The sequence below is a fragment of the Mobula hypostoma genome, chromosome 3 (genome assembly GCF_963921235.1).
Source record: "Mobula hypostoma chromosome 3, sMobHyp1.1, whole genome shotgun sequence".
Classification (NCBI taxonomy): domain Eukaryota; kingdom Metazoa; phylum Chordata; class Chondrichthyes; order Myliobatiformes; family Myliobatidae; genus Mobula; species Mobula hypostoma.
Window position 1 is genome coordinate 180,618,882 of NC_086099.1, and position 21,975 is coordinate 180,640,856.

The 21,975-nt window shown below is 38.9% G+C and overlaps 1 protein-coding gene across 2 annotated transcripts in view; it reads right to left on the reverse strand.

Moving 5' to 3' along the window:
- Positions 1-3,149: 3,149 nt before the first annotated feature.
- Positions 3,150-21,975, reverse strand: part of LOC134343621 (very-long-chain (3R)-3-hydroxyacyl-CoA dehydratase 1-like) — a 60,480-nt gene continuing 41,654 nt past the window's right edge. Inside the window, exons 6-8 of one of the 2 annotated variants that reach the window (XR_010017291.1) lie at positions 10,731-10,909; positions 7,538-7,677; positions 3,150-3,620 (exon numbers count right to left, since the gene is read on the reverse strand). Coding sequence is in view for 1 of the 2 variants with exons in the window: in XM_063042388.1 (XP_062898458.1) it covers positions 7,595-7,677; positions 10,731-10,909 (262 nt within the window). In the remaining variant the exon portion in view is untranslated. Of the gene's footprint in view, positions 7,678-10,730; positions 10,910-21,975 lie in introns of both variants that reach the window. The other variant, XM_063042388.1, reaches the window with a different exon arrangement.

The window sequence follows — 21,975 nt, forward strand, 5'->3', positions numbered from 1 at the left end:
CCTTTGTTCACATAAAAGTTATTACAACCTGGGATTTTGATCAATTTAACTGAGAATTTTTATTTGTAAATCACATGCTTCATTTTTCACAGTAGAGCCCAAAAAGCAGGAAAAGTTGTAAAAAAAAAGAAAAAAACTAAAACTTCAAAAACTGAAATGTCAGCAGTTTAAAAATATTCATTCTCCCTTTGCTCAGTACTTAGTTGATCTCACTCAATGTCAGCAAGAACAAGGAAATAATTGTAAACTTTAGGACTGGGAAACCAGAGGTCCATGAGCCAGTCCTCATCCAAAGATTAGAGGTGGAGTGGGTGAGTAACTTTAAATTCCTGGGTGTCACTATCTCAGAAGACCTGTCCTGGACCCATCATATAAATATAACCATGAAGAAAGCACAACAGTGCCTCTATTTCCTCAGGAAACTGCAGAAATTCAGGATGTCATCAAAAACCTTGGCAAACTTCTGGAGATGTGCGGTGGAAGTTGTACTGACTGGGTGCATCACGGCTGGTTTGGGAACACCAATGCCCCGAACAGAAAATCCTACAAAAGGCAGTGGATTCAGCTCACTACATAATAGGTAAAATACTCCCAACCATTGAACAAGAAATGGTGCCATAGAAAAGCAGCCTCCATCAGCAAAGATCCTCACCACCCAGGCCATGCTCTTCTCTCACTGCTTCCATCAGGTAGAAAGCACACGTACCACAGGACTCATACCACAGGTTCAAGAACAGTTACTACCCCTCAATCTTGAACAAAATAGGGATAACTACACTCATTTATGACTCTTTTATCTTCTCATTTTATGCCTGTTATTTATTATTTATTTATATCCACATTCGCACAATTTGTTATCCATTGATCCTGTTTAGTTACTGTTCAATAGATTTGTTAAGTATGCTTGTAATAAAAGAATCTCAGGGTTGTATGTGGTGATATGTATGTACTCTGATAAATTTTACTTTGAACTACCTCTCACAGCTGTTACAGCCTTACACAATGGGAAGGAACAAGATTTGCTCATTTGCCTTTGCAAAATTGCTCAAACTGTGCCAGGTTACTTATGGAGCCGCAGTGGACAGCAATCTTGAGGTCTTGGAGAGATGTTCAATTGGGTTAAGGTCAGGACTCTGACTGGGCTACCCGAGGACGTCAGTTTTCTTTATTTGAAGCCACTCCATGGTTGCTCTGACAGTGTGCTTTGCATCATTTTCCTGCTGAAGGATGAACTTCTTCCACAGTTACGTTTTTCTGACAGAGGCTAGCAGGTTTTTATCCAGGATCTCTCTGTATTTAGCAGCATTTATCTTCCCATCAATGCTGAACAGATTTCCAGTCCCTGATGCTGAAAAGCATCCTCTTAGCATGATTCTACTCCCACCAAACTTTACAGTAGGGATGATGTTACCCAGCTGATGCTCAGTTTTAGATACACACCACACATACTGCGTAGCATTGAGGCAATAAGAGCCTCTTCAGTTACATCCGACCAAAAGACCTTCCTCATTTTACAGTCATCTTCTAAGTGACACTTTGCAAAGTCTTTATTGGCAAGTATATGCATTTTTTTTAGCCAGGGCTTCTTCCTTCCCACTCTTCCATAAATATTTTTTTTGTGCAAGGCCATAGAGATTGTAGAGCCACGAACTTCATCTCCAGTTGCAGGCACTGGCATCTGCACTCATTCAGTGTGACTGTTGGCATCACAGTAGCTTCTTTTACAAATGCCATTCAGCTTTGGTGACCAAGTTTAGAGGGGCCGCCTGACCTAAGCAGCAAGGCTGTGAATTCATATTTTTTCCCACTTTTTCATGATGGGCTGCACTGAGCTCTGAGGTATGTTCAGTGCCTTTGAGATGGTCTTGTACCTTTCCTCAGATTCGTGCTTCTCTATGATCATTTCCCTGACTTGTCTTGAATGCTCACAATTTGATATGGTCTACTGAAAATCCATCACAGTTTGATCTTATAGAGATCTTTATTCTTATAAATTCTTATGAATTTGTTGAAAGTAGGTGAGTCCTCCAATCTTGTACATCAACAAACTGAGTGATCTGTTAAGGTAATACACAAACTGCACCTGAGGAAAGTTAGCATTGTAATTACAAAGGGAATGGGTACTTCTTCAATCTCACAATGACTTTCATAAATTTGTATTTTACTTCTTGGCAACGATAGCATTCAACTTTATAATTACTACTTGGTAGTTATTTGATATGTTCATGACAAAGTTCTAGCTACTTTATCCATGGATATTCAATATTTAAAAATACCTTTTTCTTTCCCTTGCAAATCGGTATTAAATTTATTATACCATAATTTTGACCACATGAATATTTTCTCCTTCATTTTGTGGCCCTGGATTAAAACAAAATATCTTCAATGTTTTGCAATGAATTTCTAAATGTAGACTTCCGGTATAGAACAAGGACTTTTCCAAGCCACCAGCGAGAGTTCCGTTATGGGCAGATATCCAGTAGATATGCCAAAGCTGTGCGCTCCTAGGTTTGACAGCTTCAGATGGGTTCCCTAAGATGGTCTTAGGTACCAGAATCTGAATAATTGAATGGAGATACTCCAAAATAAGTAAAGCTAATGTAACAATCAACTAATGCATGCCTCAAATGCCAAATTCATTAATATACTGTTGGAAACACAGAGGAGGAAATGTTTCTTTCCTACAAAATTATGAAATCTGCACAAAAGTACTAAACATCCCACAGAGGGAAGGCAGTTGATTGAACACCTTGGCCTTACCCAAATGAGAATGAATAAAATTCAACAAACATAAGACAACATGAGAGACTGCAGCAAAAAAAATTTGCTGGAAGAATGCAGTGGGTCAATAGAATATGTAAGAGGTAGGGAATGCTTTCTTATCGCTTCCCTTATCTTTATATTGGCAATCTTGCTTCTTCACTCTCATTTCTAATGCAGGGTTTTGACCCAAAATGTTGACAATTCATTTCATTCCATAGATGCTGCTTGACCTGCTGACTTCTTCCACCAGATTGTTAAATGACAAACAACAAATCCTGCTAACATTTTTTAAATCTAATGTTTGTTCCTGATTGTAAAGTTGATCTTTAGCATAAGTCTAGCCCAAGTTCTTTGGTAAATATTTTTATTAACATTCTTTATCCACATATATAATTGATCTCTTGTTTTATTACAAGAGGACAGTGTATGTTCAGTTGCGTGCTTGCTCAATACAAAATAATTTTTCTCCTATCTACATTCCAAGCTCTTAAAAGAAATTAAAAATAAAACAGCAAATGTATCCCAAATTAGCCATTGCTAGTAATTTTACCGAGTTGTTGCTGCACTCAGCAGCTTAGGCTGAAATCATAATATCCAAATATTTTTTGGATATTGTTTTTGATGAAAAGTACTGAAAAGTGCATACTAAAACACTGGTTGTCAATGATTTACACATAATCCAATATTAAGAGTATTCAAGAGAGATGTAAATTTAAAAGTAAAAAGAAACAAATTGCAGAAGAAATAATTGAAAATTTATCCTGTTTTGGAATTGCTTTTTGTTTTGCTTTTTACTGTTTCTCCAATTTTCAATCCTGGGATTTGCACCGGACTGTTCAGTTCAACTGCAATCAATGCTGGAAGAAAATGTAAAAGTATGTAGACAATTTGCTCCAAAATATACAAGTTTTCCATTAAAATTGTCATACATATTGTACATAACAAATTAATTTAACTCTTATATTCTTCCCAAAGTAACTTCACATCTTAACTCAAGTATTTTCAAATAGATTCAGCCTCAGATCTGACTGTAAACTCAAAGAGAGGGAGTCTCTTATATACAGCACTTGCACATGATTTTTGGAGGCACATTTTCAGTTTTACATTTCTACTTAATTGCAGGGTTGAGGATGTAGCATTATCTCCTTTCATTTTCAAAAGATTTTGACTTAATTAAATCAAGTTAAAATAAACACAATGCTAACTTTTTAATCAATTTTACTACTATTTCGTAAATAAATACATGCACTTAAAGGGGAACAGGTGTAACGCTTTCTCAGTTATAAATATCTGGACTACACAGCTGCATAAAAGGTAAAATATGAAACTATTTGAAATTGTCTTTGGTAACTTCATTTTAAAATTTCCATTAAGTGTTCAGAATTAGACAAGTATTAACACTTCAACCTATATTGCACATTTTGACGAAATAACCTCAGGTTTAGCTGCATAAATTATAAATACAGAATTTTAAACTCAGTTATTTAATTAGCACCCATTTGCAAGTGAGAAATAAACCTATCAATACAAATAAAATGTAAACACTTCTAAAAATTATCATCTTTTCAGGCCCCATTTTGAATGGACAGTGATTCAAATTATTTTTCAAAGGGAGCTTTCAAGATGTACATTGAGTGGTGAAATAAAACATAATAACTATTCACAGAAATTGCAAACAAGAAAATAAACTGCAGAAGACAATAAATAAAATATATTGGGAGTCATCTAATTGTTCTGCATACATTGGCCAATAGTGATTCAACTGCAGCCAAGTCAACGGAGTCAGTTTCAAATCTTACCCATTCAAATGAGCATTTAGTAGCCAGTATTTCTGACTCTTTTTTATTCCCAATGATGCTTTGCAGAAACATATAGTAGGGCCTCAAATTCATCCAGAAAAAAGATGTTTTGATAACATTCTGCTGAAATACTAATTAAGTTTGGTGTAGCTCTTTCCAATAGACAGAAGGCTAGCTACAGTAATTATTAAGGCAGAAGAAACACTTTTGATAAATCAGGAAACTTCCTCCATAGAGCAAGGAACAAAAATGTTTTTTCAAGCCTCAGAGGGATAAGAGACCTTTCTTACCTTGGGCTCCTCTTTTGCATGAGCTTGTGAACAAGTAGCTGACAAAAGGCAAATGTAAAATTCAATGTAAACCTGTCAGCAGCTTTTCTGTGCTATGGGAATTGGACCAGTAATAACAAAATAAGTCCTGTTAGTAAAATTAACACAGTTTCCTCCTGCCTTTCTTGGGCAAAAAGTTAAATTACCAAACTAATCTACTCTAAGTTAAAATTAATCTCAATTCCTACTAAAAAGTCACTGTTTAAAAACAACCTCACCAAAACAATTTCCAACCATCAACCACACATTTTTCACTGGCAGTGCCCAAGGCTTGAAAAAAGAAATTCAAAAAAGAAATATTCAACTGAGAAACAGAGTCAATGTTTCAGGATGGAGACCTATTGTCAGAACTGACACTAAAATGACCAAGGTTTATTGTGTTCAATTTTCAGCCCTTTTCAGACCAGCCTGAAAATTTCACAAGTCAAGCAAGTCTTAGAAAACTGTACTCGGGCAGTACATCGGTGTCAGCTGGAAGTAGCATCTTCAACAAAATCAAATCCCAGTCCACAGAGTTCAGATATGAACAAAATTTGCAAATCCCACTGTTCTTCTGACATGTTTTGAGAGAAGTGATCATCTTTTACACTATAAATCAAATTATACTACATGTAATCTGTAACTTAGTGGAGATAGGACAGCAAGTTATATAAAAGCTGTCACATGAAATGAGCTATGTATTAATAATGCACAGCCTAAAAAGGTATTAGGCTTTACTTTTTTCTATTTCACTGGAAATATAGAATGGTTTCGTACTTTGCCTGTCAGTGTTTATTAACTTGCCACTTCAAGAACTGGAACTTGTCCAAGAGGCATCATGAAACAGCACAAGGATTACTATAAACTTGCCCATGTACGGCCACCAAACAAAAACAAATCATAGAGATAGCCAAAAGATCCATTATTCCTACACACATGGAACAGATGAGCTAGGTAGTTCATTCACAATTTACTTCTATAAATAGTTCTAAAGTAACCACACAAGATGGGAAAGACAGGCTCTATTTTTAAACACAGTAAACTTAAGTTTTTAAGGAACAGTTGTTTTCTCCACCATCAGATTTCTGAATGGTCCATGAATACTACCTCACTATTCTTCTTTGCACTAATTTATTTTTAAACTTATAGTAGTTATTGTTGTGTACTATACTGCTGCCACAAAACAACAAATTTCATTACATATGTCAGTGATAGTAAACCTGATTCACTTTAGGATATTTTATACATTGAAAAATTTGAAGCACTTGGTCTCTATAAAATTTCAAGCTACAGACAGAGTCAATTCAAGAAATAAACTACGCAGCATTGATGGAGCTAGCCTGATCTGTGAGTTTCCAGCAATTTCATATTTACATTGTAGAATTTGCAGTATGATTTGAGAATAAAATTTCTCATTTAAACAGTGTATTCTCAAACTCTGGTCCAAAACCAGGATAAATCGCAACAGGGATAAAATTCATCAAGAAATCTTTCTCAATGTACTTTGTCTTTAAAATTTGAGCTGCCAATGATAGTAATCAGACAGTATACACAACGTTCATCTTCTCAACAGCATTGCCACATGCAATAAAACACAATTCCAGAGATGGCCATGATTTTGACCGTTGCTGGGCTTACATGCTCACATCTACATTTAATGTAGCTCTTTCGTTGCTGGTCTGAAACAAAATTTTGTCACTACTTATCTTTGCGAGATGGTCAGTAGTCATAGGCATGTATACTTTTTTTAAAATATAAGTAAAATTCTTATACAAAATAGCTTGAAATATAAAATGGAAATTTCTATAGCATCAAAGCTGCAAATTATTTTTCAAAACTACTTTAGAAATTTGCAATACAAATGATGGATCTATTAACAATGACAATATAGTTTCCATGTTTAGTAATTCCCTACAGGCACTATCCATACAGTGGTTATGACAGCAATCTCCCTGTATGCATGAAAGTGGTCTTGCTCTGCCCAGACTGTAATATAAATTAGGGAGCTTTCAACTACACACCGGAATGATGCTACAACTTTAAATCAAACCTGAATGATTGATTGCCACAGTGAATGAGGCAAAAATAGTTACTCTGCAGAAGAAATGCATAATTACTCTGCTAGACTCCAATTAACTACAAAATTTATTATCTGATTAAAATAATCTGTAATTACAAAATTATGGGTTGGGCAGTTTCACCAAATAATCCACACTTTGTCTTGCTCTTTATTTTGGTTCCAGGGCTTTTGTAATGCAGAAATCTTGAATAGATCACATCAGGATTTTGGTTGTTGGTTTTCAAACCTTTTTACACATATAGTTCAAATTCCATTTGGATCAAATTGGTCAATTTTTTGATGATTAGCAATAGTATTGCTAGATGGTTGAGGCATATGTATCAAAGGTAACAATCCATCCCAAAGTGTGCATAGCTGTTACAAGTAATAGGGATATTATGGCATAAAAATCAATTCTTCACATTGAATTCAATTTCATATCTATTTCAAGCTGTTTAATTCAGACCCCTATTCAGACAAGTTTGAATCAATCTGAATAGTAATTCAGATTACTTCAGTTTAAATTGACCAAAATTCAGCAAATTCATAACATTTATTTAGTGTCTTTGGTTTAAATCTACTGTAATTCCGATTGAATATAAATTTACATCAGTGTAAATGTGGTTGAAACAATGTAATGATCCTGAGAGAATTTCACAACTGGTCTAATCTTCTTTTCCTTTGATCACCTCTCCATGCAGCACCTTCCTCCTTTGACGAAGCATATGGAAATACAGTTGTGGAAAAACTTGAGGGCAAAATAAAGGAAGAAAATGTAAGTTAACTGAGATGCAAAAGGATGCAGCCATATAAATTGCTCTAGGTTTTAATACAAATCTGATATCTCTGTTTTGCTAAATACTTTTGTTATGGCTACATTGAGTCGCTCAGGTTATAAAACCTTTGCTAATAGTAATTATATCCACTGAAATGATTAATTTCAGATCAGTTCCAATTCAAAAACATGCAACAAGTAGACTGAAGGGTCAAATTTAATTTATCAAATTCCCTTAATGCTGACCATGCCCTCAAAATGTGGCATAATTGCTTGAAACGGAGTGAACTTGGTCGAATTTCACTAGCAACAGGCTTTCAGATAGACGTACAGTTAGATTAACAACTGTATTAGCAAATGAGTCTACAGGGAGTAACCAAAGACAATCAAAAGGAAAATTAGGAACATACTTTGTGTAGAATCAAACCTGTAAGCAATAGGAGCATCACACACAAAATGCTGGTGGAACGCAGCAGGCCAGACAGCATTTGTAGGAAGAAGCACAGTCGACGTTTCGGGCCGAGACCCTTCATCAGTCCTGACTGTTCAACTGACCCTTCAGTCCTGACGAAGGGTCTCAGCCTGAAACGTCGACTGTGCTTCTTCCTATAGATGCTGTCTGGCCTGCTGCGTTCCACCAGCATTTTGTGTGTGTTGCTTGAATTTCCAGCATCTGCAGATTTCCTCATGTTTGAGCAATAAGAGCATTATAGGAAAGAATAGGCATTACATGCAGACATATAAAAAGGTATGACTAGAAAGGTAAGGCTACTACTTATATCTTTTCATGAGGTCTGAAGGTGTGATATTTCATACAGGAGAACTGTATCCCTCTCTTCCCATCCTGAAAAGAATCTAAAAGAAACAATATTTTGGTTTCTTTCTCCTTAACAGATGAGATTCTCAAGTTCCAGCTAATTCAAAGTCATCTTATTATCAGGCCTCTCAGAACATGCTGGGGTGGCAGAGCAGTGTAGGGGTTACCACAATGCTTTACAGCACAGACAAGCGGGGTTCAATTCTCACTGCTGCCTGTAAGGAGTTTGTACGTTCTCACCATGGGGTGGTCCCACAGGTGAAAGACATACTGGTTGGAAGGTTAATTGGTCACTGTAAATTGTCCTTAATTTAGCTTGGACTAAATCGGAAGATTGCTGGGTGCCATGGCTCGAAGGGCTGGAAGGACCTATTCTGTGCTGTATCTCTGTAAAGTAAATAAACAAATAAATAAATATTCAGGACAGGCTATATCTGTCTGACAAACAATGCTAACTTTTAGTAGACCCTTTGTTAGAACTACAGGGAAGAAATCAATGACAGGTAAAACTAGGGACGATGGGGAAGGCTATAAACAGAATTTAACTGGTTAATAAGTAAATGGGAGCAGTGAGACAATTTGTCATTCTATGTTCTCCTGTACTGTGTATATATGAGACCCAATACAAGCTTAAGAAATGGCATGTTAGATTCCTTTTGGGTTTGTTGCAGCTTTCTGGACTCTCTGAATTCTACAAAATTTCACAACTCCCACTTCCTTTTATCTGTGCTCTTTTGGCTACATTCTCACTTTCCTACTGCTCTAATTCATTCAATGCTGAGATAACCCTGATAAGCATTGCTATTCTAATGGGCAACCAGTTCCTTTCCTCTCAGAGACATCCCCTATCCCTTATCCAGCTTCCTTGTAGCTTAACAAGTTTCATTTGTTTCTTTCCCAGTTCTGACAGAAGTTATTTAATGTTAACTCTGTTTTTCTTCTCACAGATGTGGTCTAGCCTGTGTATTTTGTTTTATATTTTCAACAATTGCAGCTTTTCTTTCAATTGTTTGCCTCAGCAGATTTCAGCCAAACCCAAATCTATCATGACATTCTGCAGGTGTCCTTGAGCCAAAAGAAAATGCATATCATGAGAAGTCACAGGGTGGTGAGACATGTTACACCATGGCTAGCCAGGTTAAAACTGTCCTTTAAAAAAAGCATTATACAGTCCTAGTGGATTATAAAACACGGTGATAGCATGGACAGTAGAAGATATCATGAAGGGAATTCAAGAAGTGAAGTTAGACATTTCATTTTTAGCAGATAGGACTATATTCTGGTTTAATCATATGCAGAACACATGAAAACAGGAATTGGAGTAGGGCATTTGGCTCTCCAAGTTTACTTCAGCGTTCAATTGAATCATGGTTGGAGTCCAAAATCAGTACCTTCTTCCTTCTTTCTCTGCATATCCTTTGATCTCTCTGGGAATTAATATTATATTCAGCTCATTCTTAAATATATTTAGCATTCAGCCTCAACTGCCTGTTGTAGTAGAGAACTCCTTACATTAGTTTTTGTAAAATTAACACTTAATATCTTAAAGGAATTACAACAGTAATTTCAAAAATTATCTCTATCTGGATCTTTTAAGCAAATTTCATATTTACGTTTAATAATGCAACTATAATTTCTACAGGCAAGTTATGTTTCTCCCCCACCCGTCCAACTATTAACTAACCCTAACCCTAATAAGTACCTGCTAAAATTGGAGGGCTAACTTGAGAGCCAACTTTACAGCAGGCAACATAAAAATCATTTGTGATACTTTTGTTCAAGAATTCCAATATTAAAAATAAAAATTTCATTATTTGTATTTAGTAAATTTTTTTCTACTTCAAATTAGTAAATTATGATACGATTAGTGTTAGATTCTACTACAACCAATATTTTATATGATCACATCTGTTTTGCTGAACTAGATCCTGTGTGATCCATAACCTTCTTTGACATTTCAAGAACGATTATGTTAATACAAATGAGAGGTTAATCAATATTTTACATATGTATGTACATGACTCAAAAATAAAAAAATTAAGATATGAAAATATTCCAGCTAACTGTAAACAAAAGATAAACTTGGAAACATCTGATTGAATATAAGATTTTTTAAAAATCCCACAGAAGTACCAGTAGGGTTAAATTTAGGTTCTGCTCTTCTTTTAAAATTAAAATAATAAGTCAACTATGCAAAAAATAAACTCACGTGGTATATATGAAATCATCACAACAATAAGACAAGTATAGTAGTCGAAAGAAACATTGTATTTGTTCGGAAGTCTCAGAGAATGTATGCCAGATTTCTTTGCAAAAGGCAGAGCAGCATAAATTGTAAGGAGTTCACCAGCCACACCAACAGGATACAAGATGATGAAGAAGTTGTATCTGCAAACAATAATAACAATTTATTCAAATGCAGCATTTACTGTAGACAAAAAAGACTACATTAAAAAATACCAAATAAGACCACTTGGAAAGTTTAACCAGAGATACTTCTGTTTTGTCAATTTGAAAATACCTTGAAAAATAGCTGCGATCATCATGCTCAGTTTAATTATATAATCATAGTACCTAATAACTAATGTTAAAATTGAAGGGCAAATAAATTGGTGATGAAAAGATATTTTTTCAAAGAATTGGGTGTTGCACTGTATTTGAGAGCAGCTTTAGAAGTCTTGGACTCGGGTTCAAATCGACCCCAGATTGATAGAAATAGTTTTCTGGCTGCAAAGCTCTACATTAATTACTGTATCAATCCACTTCCGAGCAGAATACTGTTATTTCTACCTCAGTACTACTATCAATGATATTTATCAAGGCCAAAGGATTGGCAGAGCATAAAACAGAAGGTCTAGCTTACCTGGCTGGGATTCTAAGCAGCAAAAAAAAAACACAGAAATGACAAAAATCACAATGCTGGAACAGAATAGTGGATTTGTCCCACATTTGTTCCAGAGCAATAAGTTTCCTGACCTCGGGAAGCATATCTAAAACAGATGCATGATAGGTGAAAATGTGATCAAAAGTGATTTTGGGATATGTTTCTCCACGTAACTGAAGTAGCTACAGCAAGTCCTGATTTTCTTTGTTATCTCACACTGGGCGGTTTTCTGTCACCTCAGCCATAAACGCACCCCTTTTACCATCCAGCACTACAGTTCCACTTTAGAATAAGGAAACCTAACAATATTCAGGCATCATTTGGAACAAAGAATTTAGATATGCATTTCCAACAAGAAGCAACAACACTTCCAGAAAATCAAGAAAGTCACACATGAACAAAACGTAATTAGTTCAAGTTACACATCAGGAAAAAGCTTGTGTTTAATGACATATTCCACAGCTTTAACGTAAGTGGGTTATAGAATGTTTGAAAGACCTTGATTTGGTCCGCACTAAACTGACAGCACTATGGCAACATCCTGAAGTCTTGAGTAGCCTCTCTAGATAAGCCATGCAGCCATGCCCAGTTATGTGCTGCTTCATGGAATCCTGCAGCATGGAAAAAGCTTCACTGTGAAGGAGCAAAATCTTCTGCCAAGTTAGATATTCCAGTCAAACTTTCAGTGGAGTTTAACCAATTGTCAATGGATGTCAAGGGTAGCTTTCTCCTTTGAGTTGCTCAAGGACCTGCCATGACTCAGGGCCTCACTGCTGGATGCTGGGTCAAATTGACACAACAAGTTCAATCCTTCGTACCTAGACCCAGCCCTCTGTACCCAGATGAAATATCTCCTCCACACTCACCATCAGCGCAGGTGCACCACAAGGCTGTGCACTTAACCCCCTGCTCTACTCACTTTATATCTATGAAAGTTTGGCGAAGTACAACATATTTAAGTTTACTGATGACACCACTTCAGTTGTCCTAATCAAAGGTGGTGAAAATTGGCACATAGGAGGGAGATTAAAAATCTGGCTGAACAATGCCACAACAATAACCGCTCATTCAATGTCAGCAAAAGCAGATTATTTACTACAGGAAGAAAGAGCAGGAGGTCATGAGCCAGAAACAAGATAAATTCTGCAGATGCTGGAAATCCGAGTACTCGACCCTCATCAGGGGATCAGAGGTGGAGGGTTTCAGTAATTTTAAATTCCTTGACATTATCACTTCAAAGTATTTGTCCTGGGACCAGCACGGAAGTACCATCACAATGGCATCACATCAACGCCTCTCCTTTATTTTTAAAACAAAAGAAGTTTGTGAAAATTCAGTGTGTCATCTAAAACTTTGACAGAATTCTAAGGGTGCACAATGGTAAGAATCCTCACTTGGTGCATCATGGCCTGGTATGGAAACACTAGTGTACAGGAATGAAAAAGTCAACAAAAAGTGATGGATACACTCCAGTCTTTTTCAAGCAAAACCCTCCCCATCATTGAGCACCATTGCAAGGAGCACTACCACAAGACATCAGCATCCATCATCAAGGACCCTCGTCATCCAGGCCATGCTCTCTTCTCACTACTTCCATTGGGCAGTAAACATAGGAGCCTTAGGTCCCACACCACCAAGTTCAGGAACATTTATTACCCTACAGCCAACTGGCTCCTGAACCAGTGTGGATAACATCACTCACCCAAACACTGAACTATCTCCACAACCTATAGACTCACTGTCAACAACTCATGTTCTCAGTATTACTTATTTTTAATTATTTGGACTATTTGTCTTTCTTCGCAAATTGGTTGACCATCTTCATTTAACATAGATTTTCATGAGTTCAATTGCATTTCTACATGTTTCTTTAAATGCCTGCAAGAAAATGAATCTCAACATGGACTTTTTGAATTTTAAATTTTGAGTTCATTAGATCAGGAGACCATCAGTCACAGGCAAAGGGTCCGGACAAAACGATGGGTGTCAGAGCTAGTAGAGGTGCTGCCTCAGAGTGCCAGTGAACCACGGTCAATCATATCCTCTGGTGCTGTCAGTGTTGAAATTGCACACTCACCCTGTGACTGCAGGGCCTTCCTCTGAGTGCTCTGGCTTCTTCCCACATCTTAAAAGGGGTGAATTTTAGGAAAGTAGCAGATTCTGGAAGCGGGAAGCAGAGCAGGAGAAGGAAGCTTCAGAATGCAACAGCATTTGTGTAACATTTTGGAGAGCAAGTGCAGAGTTCACTGAAGTCAACCACGTAAATAGACAGGGTGGTAAAGACAGTATTTAGCATGCTGGTCTTCATCAGTCACGGCAACAGGTTTAAGAGTAGGGATACTGTGTTATTAATATCGAAGCTTTTGGTGAGACTGTACTTGGAGTACTGTATATAGTTTTGATTGACCTGTTAGAAGAAAGATATTGCCAAGGTAGGGAGAGTGCAGAAGAGATTTATGAGCATCTTGTCTGGACTAAAGGGTCTGAGTTACAGGTAGAGCTTGGCCATACTGGATCTTTATTTCCTGGAGTGCAGGAGAGTGTGGGGTGACATCAGTAGAAGTTTATAAAATCATGAGGGATGTGGATAAGGTGGACGGTAATAGTCTTTTCCTCAGGGTCAGAGAGTTCAAAACAAGAGCGCAGAGATAAAAAAGGGGAAAGGTTTAAAGCAGACCCGAGATATAACTTCTTTACACAGAGGATAGTAGGTTCTTGGAATAAACTGCTAGAGCAATTCGTCAAGGTGGATGCAATTACAAGATTTAGGAGGTATTTGGATAGGTACAGGGAGACTAAAGGTTTGACGGGTTATAGGCTGAATGCTGGTAGTTAGACAATGTGGTCACCACTTACCAGTTGGGTTGAAGTGCCTATTTCTGTGCTATGCTATGACTCTATGACATACATGTAAATGGCTTCTTGATCATTGGTGCAAGCCAAAGGGTCTGTTTCCATGCTATATTACACTAAGAACTCTACAAAATCTATCTGGAAGGGATTAGCATGAGCACTACAGGACAGCAAATGATAAAAGGATTCCATATACATTCACAGATTCAATATCCTATGACACAGGGGTTGCAGAATGTTAGATTTTGTTTAGAACTAAATTAGCGCAATTAAAATGATGGCATCACTTTCCAGCAGTCATGTTTAATGTCAAGAAATAAATCATTTCTCCAAATATTTCTGGGCTGCTGAAAGACAACTTGCAAAGTCATAAAAAAGTCAAAGTAAATTTCATTATCAGAGTACATACATGTCACCATATACAACCCAGAGAATCTCTTTCTGTTGGCATACTTAGCAAATCTATAGAAAGTATAGAAATCTATGCAAATCATAAGGAACTGTACACCGTAAATAAATTGTGCTAATGCAGATATAAATAACTTACCACAAAATATGCTGCAGTAGGTATTTTTACATACTATTATCCATTGTTAAAATAATTGCTAGTCATCTGCATAATTTTAATAATAACACAGAAAACACAACCAATATTACTAAAAAGTCATATAAAAGGAAGAAACTCTGGTTGTGATCATTTTTAAGATCTATGCTAACACAGATTTTATTGCACAAGACCTGCCACACTGTATGTAACTTATTTTAATGACAGAAAGATTGATTGAAAGCAATTAAACTTACTATGTTATTAAATTGTCCTTTCGAGGTTAAGCGACAACAACATGGTGAGTTTAGTTCATATTAAATGCACCAGCAATTTGACAGAATTCAATTCTGAACAATTACGCTGCAGACTGCAAAATGACTAAAGGACACAACATTAAGACTTTGGGCCCACAGCTCATGGTTGATACTATTTTAATTTTATTTTCTCATATGCTCCCCCCCACCCCGAATTTCTGGAATCTGAGCATTTTATAGTTTTGCTTACAGGCATGGACTCAGAGCAGATCTTGCAGCTCAAATCTTAAACATCCATGAGCAGCGACAGGAATATACATCGGTAAACCTGCAATTTCATAGCTCAATATATCCTTCACTCCTACATAATGATCAAGCAGGTGATTGTCCATGATTTAATGAGTGCAGAGAGCATTTGGGGAGTAACACCAAACATCCCTAAGATGATGTGTAAATCTGTTAAAGCTGAAACACAGGACTACCTGCATGTTAAACACCAAAAACAGGATGCAACAGGCAACAGAGGAAGCAGCTCCAGGAATATCCCGATCTCAACAGTGGCAGGGCTGAATGTACAAGTACAAAGACAGATTGAAGCATTCATAACGATCTTCAGCCAGAGTGCAGAATGATTCATATCGGGTTGTGATCACCACCATCACAGGAGCAAATCCTTAGCCAATTTGATTTATTGCACATGATAGCAGGAAACAGCTGAGAGCATTGGATATAATTAAGGCATTGGGATCAGACAATATCCCAGCTGTTGAATGAAGACTTGACCTCCTGAGCTAGCTCAGCCGCCAGCAAGAATTTCCAGTCCTATTACAGTACTGGCATCTAGCCAACAATGTGGTAAAATGTTTAGGTATGTCCCATTTGGCAAAGCAGGACAAATTCAATCCATTACTATCCAAACAGAAGTATTAGGTGTGATTGAAAATACCACAAAGTCTGTTCACCAATGTCCAGAAACTCTCAGCTTCCCACCTCATGCACAAACCTGATCCAAACATACAGTAAATCAAAGACCACACATCAAAGTTGCTGGTGAACACAGCAGGCCAGGCAGCATCTCTAGGAAGAGGTACAGTCAACGGTTCGGGCCGAGACCCTTTGTCAGGACTAACTGAAAGAAGAACTAGTAAGAAATTTGAAAGTGGGAGGGGGAGGGGGAGATCCAAAATGATAGGAGAAGACAGGAGGGGGAGGGATGGAGCCAAGAGCTGGACAGTTGATTGGCAAAAGGGGATATGAGAGGATCATGGGACAGGAGGCCCAGGGAGAAAGAAAAGGGGGGGAACACAGAGGATGGGCAAAGAGTATAGTGAGAAGGACAGAAGGAGAAAAAGGAGAGAGAGAAAAAGAATGAGTGTATATAAATAAATGAATAACGGATGGGGTATGAGGGGGAGGTGGGGCATTAGCGGAAGTTTGAGAAGTCAATGTTCATGCCTTCAGGTTGGAGGCTACCCAGACGGAATACAAGGTGTTGTTCCTCCAACCTGAGTATGGCTTCATCTTTACAGTAGGGGAGGCCATGCATAGACATATCAGAATGGGAATGGGACATGGAATTCAAATGTGTGGTCACTGGGAGATCCTGCTTCCTCTGGTGGAAAGAGCATAGGTGTTCAGCGAAATGATCTCCCAGTCTGCGTCGGGTCTCGCCAATATATAGAAGGCCACATCAGGAGCACCGGACGCAGTATATCACCCCAGCCGACTCACAGGTGAAGTGTCGCCTCACCTGGAAGGAATGTCTGGAGCCCTGAATGGTGGTAAGTGGGGGGACAGATACCAGAATAGGTTTGGAACATAGATTGTTCCACAAAGCCAACAAAAAGGCAGGCATAGCTAGGACCCATACGGGTGCCCATAACTATACCTTTAGTTTGGAGGAAGTGGGAGGAGCCAAAGGATAAATTGTTAAGAGTAAGGACTAATTCCACTAGACGGAGCAGAGTGGTGGTAAAGGGGAACTGGTTAGGTCTGGAATCCAAAAAGAAGCGGAGAGCTTTGAGACCTTCCTGATGGGGGAATGTAAGTATATAGGGACTGGACATCCATGGTGAAAATAAAGTGTTGGGGGCCAGGGAACTTAAAATCATCGAAAAGTTTCAGAGCATGAGAAGTGTCACAAACATAGGTTGGAAGGGATTGAACAAGGGGGTATAAAACCGTGTCAAGGTATGGAGAAATGAGTTCGGTGGGGCAGGAGCAAGCTGAGACATTAGATCTGCCAGGACACCTCCTTCCCCTTTCTAGATCTTTCTGTCTCTTTCTCTTTAAACAGCTTATCTACTGATGTCTACTATAAGCCTCCTGACTCTCACAGCTATCTGGACTATTCCTCTTCTCACCCTGTCTCTTGCAAAAATGCCATCCCCTTCTCGCAATTCCTCCGTCTCCACCGCATCTGCTCTCAGGATTAGGCTTTTCATTCCAGGACGAGGGAGATGTCCTCCTTTTTTAAAGAAAGGGGCTTCCCTTCCTCCACCATCAACTCTGCTCTCAAACGCATCTTCCCCATTTCACACACATCTGCTCTCACTCCATCCTCCTGCCACCCCACTAGGAATAGGGTTCCCCTTGTCCTCACCTACCATCCCAACAGCCTCCGGGTCCAACATATTATTCGATGTAACTTCTGCCACCTCCAACGGGATCCCACCACTAAACACATCTTTCCCTCCCCCCTCTCTCTGCTTTCCGCAGGGATCGCTCCCTACACGACACCCTTGTCCATTCGTCCACCCCCATCCCTCCCCACCAATCTCCCTCTTGGCACTTATCCTTGTAAGCAGAACAAGTGCTACACATGCCCTTACACTTCCTCCCTCACCACTATTCAGGGCCCCAGACATTCATTCCAGGTGAGGCGACCCCTTCACCTGTGAGTCGGCTGGGGTGATATACCGCGTCCGGTGCTCCCAATGTGGCCTTCTATATATTGGCAAGACCCGACGGAGACTAGGAGATCATTTCGCTGAACACCTACGCTCTGTCCGCCAGAGAAAGCAGGATCTCCCAGTGGCCACACATTTTAATTCCATGTCCCATTCCCATTCTGATATGTCTATCCACGGCCTCCTCTACTGTAAAGATGAAGCCACACTCAGGTTGGAGGAACAACACCTTATATTCTGTCTGGGTAGCCTCCAACCTGATGGCCTGATCATTGACTTCTCAAACTTCCGCTAATGCCCCACCTCCCCCTCGTACCCCATCCCTTATTTATTTATATAAACACACTCTCTTTCTCTCTCTCCTTTTTATCCCTCTGTCCCTCTCACTATACCCCTTGCCCATCCTCTGCGTTCCCCTCCCCTTTCTTTCTCCCTGGGCCTCCTGACCCATGATCCTCTCATATCCCTTTTGCCAATCAATTGTCCAGCTCTTGGCTCCATCCCTCCCCCTCCTGTCTTCTCCTATCATTTTGGATCTCCCGTTCCCCCTCCCACTTTCAAATCTCTTACTAGCTCTTCTTTCAGTTAGTCCTGACGAAGGGTCTCGGCCCAAAACATCGACTGTATCTCTTCCTAGAGATGCTGCCTGGCCTGCTGCGTTCACCAGCAACTTTGCTGTGTGTTGCTTGAATCTCCAGCATCTGCAGAATTCCTCGTGTTTGCATAGATCAAAGAGCTGACTTCCAAATATGAGGTGAGGGTCATTGCTTTGAAATTAAGGGAGATTCAGGTAAAGAGCAGGAGTAAGGATCCTGTCAAAATTGAAGACAATGAGCATTGTGGCATTCAAGTAGTCAGAATTAAATAGAAAATACTTAAAACACTGCAGCACACTACAGGCCCTTCAGCCCACAATGTTGTGCCGACCTTATAACCTACTCTAAGATCAACCTAACACTCTCTCCTCCCTAGCCCTCCATTTATCTATCATCCATCTGCCTCTCTAGGACTTTACAAAATGCCCACAATGTCTTCATCACCATCCCAGACATGGTATTCCAACCATCCTGTGTAAAAAAAACTTACCTCTGACATCGCGCTATACATTCCTCCAATCACCTGCAAATTATGCCCGCTCATATTAGCCATTTTCACACTGAAAAAGCCTCTATCTTTCCACATGATCTATGCCTCTTATTGTCTTGTACACCTCTATCAAGTCTCCTCCCAAGATCTTTCTCTCCAAAGAGAAAAGATCTAGCTTGCTCAAACTATCATCATAAAAAATGCTCACTAATCCACTCAGCACCCTGGTAACTCTCCTCTCCATCCTTTCTAAAGCTTCTACATCCTTCACATAACGAGGCAATCAGTACTGAACACAATATTCCAAGTATGTTCTAATGAGAGTTTTTTTAGGGTTAAAGGTGACACAGTAGCATAGTGGTTAGTTTTAATTATAGTGACCAGTGTTTAATTCCTGCCACTGTCTGTAAGGAATTTGTGAATTCTCCATTGACAGCGTGCATTTTCTCCAAGTTATCCGGTTTCCTCCTATATTCCAAAGATCATATGACAGAGGAGCAGAATTAAGTCATTCGTCACTTCAGGTCTGCTCTGCCATTCCATATCGGCTAATTTATTATCTTCTTAACCCCATTCTCCTTCTCCCCGTAACCTTAAACACCCTAATTAATCAAGAACCTGTCAACCAACATCATAAATATAATCAGTGACTTGGTCTGCACAGACTATGTGGCAATGAATTCCACAGATTCACCACCTTCTGACTCAAGCATTTTTCCCCATCTCTGTTCTAAATTAGGTAACTAGGTTTTTGAAAATTGTCCCGTGATTAGATTAAGGTTAATTGGGTTTGTTGGAGGTTGCTTGGGACTCATGGCTGGAAGAGCGGTAAGGGCTGACTCTATGGTGTATTGCTAAATAAAATAAAATAATTTACTATTACCAAAATCTGGTCCAGCTGACCTATCTACTTAACCTTTATACTTTCCAACTTCCCAAATACCTACTCTTTGGTAATAGTGACTACACTCACTTCTGCCCCTGACACTCTTGCATTTCTGGCATTCTGCTAGTTTCTTCCACAGTGAAGACTGATGCAAAATACTGCCATTTCTTTATCCTCATAACTACCTCTCTAGTATAATTTTCCAGCAGTCCAATATCCATTCTCACCTCTCCTTTGCTCTTTATATATCTGAAAAAATCGTTTTGTATTCACTTTGTTATTGACTAGCTTACATTCATATTTCATCTTTTCTTTTTTTATTGTTTTTAGTTACCTTTTTGGTTTTTTAAATACTTCCCAATCCTCTACCTCCCACTAAGTTCTGCTATATTAAGTGCCCTCTTTTTTGATTTCATGCTGTCTTTGACTTCCTTTGTCAAACTCATCCTCCCTTTAGAATACTTTTCATCTTTGAGATGTATCTTTCCTGCACGTTCTGAATTTCCCCCAGACACACAGCCTTTGCAGTGCTGCCGTCATCCTTGCAGAAGTCCCCTTTCAATCAACTTTGGCCAGCTTCTCTCTTATGCCTCTGTAATTCCTTTTACTCCACATTAACACCATAACATCTGATTTTACCTTCTCCTTCTCAAACTGCAGGGTGAATTCTATTATATCATGACAACTGCTTCATTTGGGTTCCTTTACCTTAAGCTCCCTAATCAAATCTCGGTCATTACATAACAACCCATCTAGAACTGCCAATCCAGAGGCCTCAACCACAAGCTGCTCTAAAAAGCCATCTCATAGGCGTTTTACAAATTCCTTCTCCTGGGATCCAGCACCAACCTGATTTTCCCAATCTACCTGCATATTGAAATCCCATGATTATCACAGCATTGCCAGTGTTAAATACCTTTTCTATCTCCTATTGTGTAATTTATAACTCGCATCTTGACTTCTATCTGGAGGCCTGTATCTAACTTCCATCATGGTCATATGAATGTAATAGGGTGGGGTGGGCTTGTAGGCCAGAATAAACTGTTACTGTGCTGTATCTCTAAATAAATAAAAGAATACTTACTTGTGGCTCATGAACTCACAATGCAAATAACTAGTGTGTCACAAAAGGTGCACAATCATCTCCAGCACCCTAGAACATCCTTGGCAAGTGACAGTGATCACTCTTCCAAAACTTGTGACAACTACCATCAAAAAGTACAATGGCAGTAAGTGCATTCCATCCTGACATGGATGCAGATTTCAGACAATTGCCACTAAGGCTAAATTGCAGGATGCTAGGGATAAATTTGTCCTGGTGAGAAAGATAAAGAATGGTAGGGTGAAGGAACCATGGGTGACAAGTGAGATGGAAAGTCTAGTCAGGTAGAAGAAGGCAGCATACATGAGGTCTGGGAAGCAGGGATCAGATGCGTCTATTGAGGAATATAGAGAAGCAAGAAAGGAGCTTAAGAAGGGGCTGAGAAGAACAAGAAGGGGGCATGAGAAGGCCTTGGCGAGTAGGGTAAAGGAAAACCCCAAGGCATTCTTCAATTATGTGAAGAACAAAAGGATGACAGGAGTGAAGGTAGGACCGATTAGAGATAAAGGTGGGAAGATGTGCCTGGATGCTGTGGAAGTGAGCAAGGTTCTCAATGAATACTTCTCTTCGGTATTCACCAATGAGAGGGAACTTGACGATGGTGAGGACAATATGAGTGAGATTGATGTACTGGAGCATGTTGATATTAAGGGAAAGGAGGTGTTGGAGTTGTTAAAATACATTAGGACGGATAAGTCCCTGGGGCCTGATGGAATATTCCCAGGCTGCTCAACGAGGCGAGAGAAGAGATTGTTGAGCCTCTGGCTCGGATCTTTATGTCCTCGTTGTCCATGGGAATGGTACCGGAGGATTAGAGGGAGGCGAATGTTGTCCCCTTGTTCAAAAAAGGTAGTAGGGATAGTCAGGATAATTATAGACCAGTGAGCCTTACGTCTGTGGTGGGAAAGCTGTTAGAAAAGATTCTTAGAGATA